Genomic DNA, 8,292 nt, shown 5'->3' with positions numbered 1-8,292 from the left:
CAATTTTCATAGGTTTCGTGGGTAACCCTCAGGAATACCATTTGTTTGATAATAATTAAAATAATCCTAAATTTTCTACCAACGAAATTACGTCCCCATGAACCAGGAAAAATTTGCTACCCACAAACATTGACCCCCACGAATAAGAATGATTCAGCAGTATTTGTGAAACCTGACCATATTCTGCAACAAAATAAGTTGAAAATTCCAAAACATGCAAATAAAAAAAATAAAAAAGGCAAGTTTTATATATATCTCAACACATTAAGGTAATATTACTGCTTCATATTTGACAAAATATGGTTATCAAAACAAAGTTAACATTGTGCGTGACTACCAATACATGTACATGTATTCTCTTAACACCATAAGCCCCAGTCTCCATTATACCCATGAATGTGAATGTAATACTTGTATAAAATGCAAAGGGCACTTAATAAATTGTAAATCATAAATATTATATCAAAGATTATAAATATACTTAGTAGAAGGCAATAATAAATATAAATCATCTTGACAATTTCATTTAACATTGAAAATTCTTTTGAACATTGAGCCACTTCGAGTGATCAAAACTCAATCAAATAACTATGAATGAGTTCATTTTCATCATCCTTGCTGTTTTAACTAAATCCATGTAAATCTTCAATACATTTGTAATACTATGGACATGTCATACAATTAATTTTCTTTTTTCATGTGATTTGTAATTACCATGGAACTGGTTAAATTCGTAGGGACCAATGGATTGTCAATTTTTTACAGGTTATGAGGGACTCATTTTTACTTGTATGTTATTAGCATGTAAATAACAATTAGTGTTACATGTATTTCATAATTCAATAAGGATGCAGTTTGTGGGCAATGGAGTACCTACAAATTTAATGAAAATTGAGACAATGAAAATTGAGACACCACAAGATTCCACATTAATAAAGGTATAGTACCTGGTTATTGAAAAGAAAAACAAAAAAAGTAACTTATTGCGATACCTTTTCTAAATGTTGAAAAAACTTATAATATCATGATTTTAAATAACATAATAATAATAATAATGTTTAATCTCATGAAATGAAAATTCATTTATATTCAAATGAACAATGAAAAAAAAGTACCCAAACTATACTATCAGAAAGACATCAGAGTTAAAAAAAATAAATATCTATATTCAAAGGAATGGTTTAACAAAAAAAAGGAGAAAACGAAAGATAGTCACAAAGACATATACTTTGTTAATGACATTGAAAGACATTGAAACAAAGGATTTCAGAATGTAAACTGTATATTGCACATCATTATAATATTCACAGCTCAAAATAGAGATTCACTTATACAATACACATACACATGTACTAATATATCACATGAATGATATTATGCAGACTAAGCTTTTGGTCACATGAATGATATTATGCAAATCAAGCTTTGGTCAACACATCCATAAATAAACATATATATACCTAATCCACACTACTTGAATGTTAAGTACGGTAAGTAAATAACTACAAGCACAATGTATAAATTGTACTGGTATTTGGTTTTGTGACCCATGGCGCAATGAGCTCACTGCTCTGTGGCCCCGTAATTAGCTTGAGTTCCAAGGGTCTGGACCGGGGAGCTGGTAGAGCTATACATGGTGTCTTGGGACGTGAAGCTCTCCGCTCCAGATTTGGACTGAAAGAATGGCTCTCGGTCAGAATCGGACAAATGGGTTACCTCCCCCTTTGGCTGAACCTCCCCTACATTTACTGAAGCCAGCAGCCAGGCTGTAAAGCACATCAAAAGTAATATCTTAAAGTCAACAATTTTAAAGAGTATTAAACAATCAGTTTCTTTTTCCTAACTACTGAAATAAAATAAAGGTGTGCAAACAATACCTATTTATCACTGTATTTTATTTTCCCCAGTCTATAGCTTTTCAAGTTATGAGATGCATTATCTGACTATGCTACTGATAGTAAAGGATTCAGGCAAATGGGAGCAAATCAGTTCCAAAATGTGACTTACAGGGAAATATTCCTGGAGAAATCTGCTGGGCATACTCCGTGGACGATGAAGGTTCTCCTACTTCTTCTCCATTACTGGCGGACATTTTTCCAAGTGTGATGAAATAGACACCGATGAATGATAAAAAGCACCTTCAGAATAAAAGATAGTGAAAATTTTGGTTGTAAAAGGTTTTAACTCTTGGCATTTATCACAGACATGAGTCTTATCTGCATTTAGGTTTACATGTACATGAATTAACGTTGTTACAAGCTAGGGTTTTCTAGCTGCTCGTATCTCTACAAGAGATAGATAAGAAAGCTTTTAAAAGGTTGTGGAGATAGAAAGTTACTTGTACATGTACTGGTAAATGAATGGTAACTTTCTGGTAAATGAATGGTACAGTTTAATATGATTAAATGATGATGATATCTTGAAATTTGCTAACTCACCCTATAAAAAACATGAATATCTCCAAACCATTCATGCCCCAAAACTCTTTGTAGAAAACTATACCTGAAATAAAAACAAATGCATAACATTAATCAAATTTTAGGTTCTGGTTTTCTTTTTAACAGTCGATGAATTAAGATTAGGTTGCATGCTGAACCCTTTCAAATTTCATACCTGCTATGATTGCACTTATAGTAAAGAAGACAAAATTAGTTGGCACCACTACTGTAGCATCAAAGTTCTTCATAGCTTCATTTAAATACCTAAAACAGAGCAAATTTGTTTCCATTTAAAACTCAGACATACTGTATGTACAATGACGAGAGAGAGAGAGAGAGACAGAGAGACAGAGAGACAGACAGAGACAGAGAGAGAGACAGAGAGAAAGAGAGAGTGAGATTTAAAACATGATTTAAGGTTTCAAGTCAAATGTATCTAGTAGCTTCTAGTTGACTTACTTGACCTGTGTGATGGCTGTGACAATCATTACGACGATCATGATGTAGAGGATGGGATAGGAGAACTGGGAATTCCCGGCAAAGGACAGCTGTAACGAGCTGGACACGGCCTTAGCTGCTATAACAGTGAATGAAGCTGCAAGATTGTACATAAGAAGTTACTTAACGGCTGACCATGCTGACGATTGATCAAATGGATTGATCTCTAACTGACTCTGAAGAATTCAAAGTAGAGGGGTGGTGTCAAAAATCAGAAAACAAGTACTGTGGAAGTTGAAAAACCATGGTGAAGTATTATTGCTTCAGTACATATGTTCTTGTTTGGTACTACCAGTAATTTATAATTTATTCTAGTAAGGTTTACTTTGATATACCTCAAACATTATAATCATAAACATTACACCACTGGGACACTTCACTTGACTGGATACTAATTATATGGTTTACAGTGACTAAGTCTTACCAACAACAGAGGAAATGAGTAAAAATATGACCACTTTCTTCATTTCCTTGTAGTAGAGGAAGAAGAATAGTACACCTAGCACTACCAGTTCCACGCACTGAAAAAGGATCAAGCTCAGCTTCATTAATCTAACATGTTTATGTACATATCGTTATGTGTTATGTAGAGGGAAACAAATGTCTAAACAAATTACTCCCAGAAAACCAAACAACCTTTTCATGATCATAACAATTCAAATTTGGTTCAAAGAATAAAACTTCTATCATCAATAAATCCACAAGTTTACACATGTAACAAAAAAAAAAAAACCCTTGACATTTACATGTTCATATCATATTTTTCACTGCAACCTTTTATGTTTACTTACAATATAAATCACAAAAGATAGCTGAGTGAGGGCTTGATTTAATTCATCTCCATTCAATACTTTTTCATTCTGAAATAGAGAATAGAATAACCAGTTAATTCCCAGCCTGTTATTGCAAAATGCTCGCATGAACTTATCAACTTTGTAATTGATAGTTCACACTAAAAAATTTGTACTCGAGGGTTGAAATTCAAAACTGATTGATGCTATTGCATCTTTATTGAACATCCATCAGTGAAAACAACTCACTTTTGCAGAGAAAGCAATAAGGAGAAATGCTCCTATAACAGCCAGAGCAGATCCTGAAATAAGAAGAAAAAACCCACAATATCAACATGTTTAATATAAACATGTACCGTATATCCGGTTTTTTTTCACGTGTCACAAAATTTGCGAAAATTGGAAAAATGCGTTGCATTTTTAATTTGCATCAGTCATTTTTGCAATTTAAAAAGTTTCTTATAGAAAATAATATAGAATAGAATTTCTGCGTATTCAATATTTTGCGATTTAACAGAGATCGCAAAAAAAAAAAATGCGAAAATTTGATCATCGCGAAAGATCATCGCGAAAATTACCGGATATACAGTATTATATTAAACCATGTATATTTGGTCTTTTAGTGTGGATTCATTAATTTTCGTGGAATTTTTGAAGATTAGTGAAAATAACAGTTTCATGTTAGTATAAGTTTGATGTCTGTGATCCTATCAGTACAATATGTTATTATTAATAAATAATGCAATTCAATGATCACTTAATTCCATGATTCAACTCAACAATGACTCCATGGATATTGGTCCTCAATGGATATTAATGAAAGCACAGTAAATATTAAAGGAAAATGATATTATAACATGTATTTGATGCAAGAAACTTACCAAACAAATGCTCAGCTTTTATTTTCTCTTTTAAAACCAAAGCCGCCAAGAACATATTGGCTACAAATGAAAGAAACTTGCTGATTCATTATCAAGTTTTTGTTATATTGTATGAATAACACTGTATAGCAGTTATGCCTATAAAATAATTGTACTTAAAAGATTACCAGCAGACAGCAGTACTGGGGTATTCACATCCTTAACTAATGACGTTATTTATTTTAAAAAATTTCCAATATGGTGCTCTTTTTTTTTGACGTACTGGATGAATAATAAACATTTTTTCTCAATACCAACATTTCTTACTGAATTAAAGCTGCTTGGTCCGATTTTCTTGTAATTACAGTATCAATTTTTTTTTCATACAAATCATTTATCTTAAAAAGTTATGGACTTTCTCCTATTTACACCAGCAGAATCAGTCTCCTTTCAAAGTTAGAAATATTCAAAGTAAATAAAAATAATTTCTCTTTGGGCAAACGAAAAAACAAACCAAAATGCATCACGGGAATGTTTAGAAAGGAAACCCCTTGGTTTCGCCCCCCGAATGATTGGGGTTATTCAACCCGCATGCTATGCATCGATTGTAAAGAAAGCAGACTTTAGAAATGTTAGCGAACAAAACGTACACATGTTTATTTGTAATTTGTCTGATCATTTCGACCTTTATTTAAGGCGATTTCAAATTCTTAATACAACTATACCCGTCTCGTCGTCAGGGGTGAAATTCAACATGAGGCGAAATAACGAGGTACCTTTTAATGTCGTTTGTTTTGTTAGCAAATTTTGTACGTATTTTTCTTCATTGAAATTTGGCATAATTGACGGGTAAAACTACTGCAATGTCTATTATTATACATATACTAAGCATAGCCATCGTTTAAAAGCGTGCATAAAAATTGATATGAAATCGGACCAAGCAGCTTTAAGAAAAGTATTTGGGAAATTTCAAGCCCAATAAATTAATTTAATTAAAATTGATTTCTGCGAATTGCTTTAAATGCTTTTAAACTTGTATAATGTCATAGGGAAGTAAATTTTACTAATTTTCATTAGGTTGCCATTTCCTCTTTTCAACTCTATATATTAAGTTAACATTTCCATTATTTTATTCTTCTCATTTTATTTGTACTGTAGTGACTTACAGAAACAAAGATCATCCAACAGAATTCTCTAGTGCAGTTAAATGGAAACAAGCATTTAAAGGGGCATGGTCATGATTTTGGGCAAAAATTATTTTTCCAATTTTAATGTTTACAATGCTTCAGTAATGCATTTTTGATAGGCAACCAAAATTTGAGTGTCATTTGTTGAGTTATAGGTGAGTTACAGAGCTTACAATTCTTTGCTATGTAAACAAAGCAAATTTCATTTTCTCATTAGAAATGCATTTCTAAAGCATTGTAAATAAAAAAACAGAAAAACAGAATTTGACGAAAATCATGACCATGCCTCTTTGAAAAGGAATTTAGAAAACTCACTCGACAACTAGGTAGCTCTCTCTAAAGAGAACAGATTTTACTAGAAGCTGCATGGTGACAAGTTGGCCTTTTTTTGGCTCTGGGTTGTGATGTGAATGTTGGGACTACAAACCTACAACTGTTGTTGTTCCTAAGGGTGCTACAAGTGATGCTGGGGAAAATCCATATGCAGAGAAATTGCCAATTTCACCTAGACCCATTAGAAGAATTCCACTCCACCACAGTGGATCTCTAGTGTAGTGGACCGGGGTTGGATTCTCCGCATTTTTCATGTGACTGTATTTCTTGATTTAAAAAAAATCAGTGCAACATACAGCATGCATTCAGAAAATCAACCTTAACTGTTTATTTGTCATTTAAAAATCATTTCCGAATCACAAAAAATAACAAAAAACAATAAAGTGCAAACTGGTTGATACATGTATTCATGCTTTAATTTACCTGAATATTCAATGAGACACTTATAAGAAGATTTCCTCCAATGGCTAACAGACACCCTATTAATATGTCCTAAAATGTAAAAAAAAAAAAAGAAAAAAAAAGTCATTTTTAAAAAAAAACAAAAAGAATAACTTTTACAAATTATAGTACATTGTAATGAACAAAAATATCTAAAACATAAATGGTCGGACCTAGAAACTAACCTGGGGTCCCTATAGATTTCTAGTTAGATGCAAAATACCAATGCTAATCAATACTAATATCACTAGTCTATCAGAGTATCAGTACTTCTATCACTCCTTTGCCATTTCAACTTTGTTCTTTCACCTTTTTTTTATTGCATTCAGCAAGTCTCAGTCAATAACATAGGATTTGATGCAGGCCTCGTACTCTCCCAAGGTTTGCTGATTAATCTCAGATATTGTTGGTACGCATGCACTAGACCATCCTGTTTACTATGAATGTTTATTATTATTTAAATGTGTAATGTGACATATATCTGAGCTGGCTATCCCTTATCATTATATACTCCACATAAAATGTAATGCCTACAATAATGTGTACACATGCACTTCCAGACTCCCTTCACTTATCAGCTGTCTGTCTATCTTGGTTCAAACACAGTTCCTTGGCATGCACAGATCAGGATCTAGAGGGGAATAGGGGGTAGGGGGTCATGACCCCCCCCCCCCTCCCCCCACTCAAATTCAACATTACTTTTTCACGACCCCATCCCTAATGTTATTAATTCTATATAGTAAAATTACAAAAAGGATGCCTCGAAACCAAACCCCCCATGAAATGGCAAATATAATTATCCCTCGAAGCCCCCCACCCCAAAAGAATTACGGATCTGCGCAGGCTATTGAAAAAAATAAATTTTCAAAAGTTTGTCTTCTGCCTCAGATGTCATTTTATACAGCTAAAACTATCTTTTAGAGATACAAAACTTCTTAAACATAAAAAGGCGAAGGCAAAAGTGGGAAGGTATAAGGCGAAGTTGTGTTATCATTACTGGTGTATGACCAGTTCTCGCCGAGTACATGTACGATTTCTCGTCAGTACATTGCGACTTCATTTTATGAACACATAAAATTGAATTCGTAAAAGACGTCACAATGTACTGGCAAGAAATGGTACATGTACTCTGCAAGAACTGGTCATACGCCAGTATCGTTCCTTCTCCTTCACAACTTCGCCTTTGCACCTTCTCGTTCGCTGTCACATCGTCACAGCTTTGCTCCTTCGCCTTCCCAACTTTGCACTCTCGCATCTTCACACTAAAGACGAAAGTGCAAAGGTTGAAGTGGCCCCATAGGAACACCATACGCTTGAGCGATTGGTCCCAACCTGATAAACAATTATCTTAAGCAGTTCATTCCAACTCATATAATTCATAGCTGTACTCTTTCTCCGACAATATGTCTTTAAATATATATGAAGCTTTTAAAAGCCTTAAGAACCTGATATCTTGCTGTAGTAAAAGCATCGGTAGATGCATTTGTTGTTGTTTCTATCTTATCGTGGATATCCATATTTTCATCTCAAGAATCCAAGAATCCCCAGCCTCTCTAGTCCTTTTTACAAACAAGATATTACCAAAACGAAACCTATACTGGCATTGCTTTATTTTACATAAAATTTAAAAATGAGATTATTGTCATTTTTAAGTAATGATAAATCCTTTTAAGAAACTTAATAAATAATAATTAAAACACCAAATTTATCAGTTTTATTGTCAACTATCCTAACATATTCGTTT

At 33.2% G+C, this 8,292-nt stretch overlaps 1 protein-coding gene across 1 annotated transcript; it reads right to left on the bottom strand.

Annotated features, from left to right (window-relative positions):
• Positions 1 to 344: 344 nt before the first annotated feature.
• On the bottom strand, positions 345 to 8,221 carry LOC128164430 (NIPA-like protein 2). The gene is made up of 12 exons (XM_052828231.1): positions 7,994 to 8,221; positions 6,531 to 6,599; positions 6,202 to 6,373; positions 4,609 to 4,668; positions 3,977 to 4,029; positions 3,728 to 3,796; positions 3,361 to 3,457; positions 2,898 to 3,033; positions 2,614 to 2,702; positions 2,439 to 2,502; positions 2,008 to 2,138; positions 345 to 1,766 (listed from the first exon to the last, which is right to left on the bottom strand). The coding sequence occupies exons 1-12, from the start codon at positions 8,063 to 8,065 to the stop codon at positions 1,564 to 1,566; spliced, it is 1,215 nt and encodes a 404-aa protein (XP_052684191.1). The 5' UTR covers positions 8,066 to 8,221; the 3' UTR covers positions 345 to 1,563.
• Positions 8,222 to 8,292: the final 71 nt, after the last annotated feature.

Source organism: Crassostrea angulata, chromosome 10, assembly GCF_025612915.1.
Source record: "Crassostrea angulata isolate pt1a10 chromosome 10, ASM2561291v2, whole genome shotgun sequence".
NCBI lineage: Eukaryota > Metazoa > Mollusca > Bivalvia > Ostreida > Ostreidae > Magallana > Magallana angulata.
The sequence above is the reverse complement of the archived record's forward strand: the minus strand, read 5'-3'. Positions and strand labels throughout refer to the sequence as shown.

Bases quoted from the DNA above. Each gene is read 5' to 3' on its own strand.
- LOC128164430 (XM_052828231.1), bottom strand. From the start codon at position 8,065: ATGGATATCCACGATAAGATAGAAACAACAACAAATGCATCTACCGAT. The intron at 6,374-6,530 runs GTAAATTAAAGC...TTTTAAATCAAG, and splicing joins GTGTCTCATTGAATATTCAG to AAATACAGTCACATGAAAAA. The intron at 1,767-2,007 runs GTAAGTCACATT...TGTGCTTTACAG, and splicing joins TTCTCCAGGAATATTTCCCT to CCTGGCTGCTGGCTTCAGTA.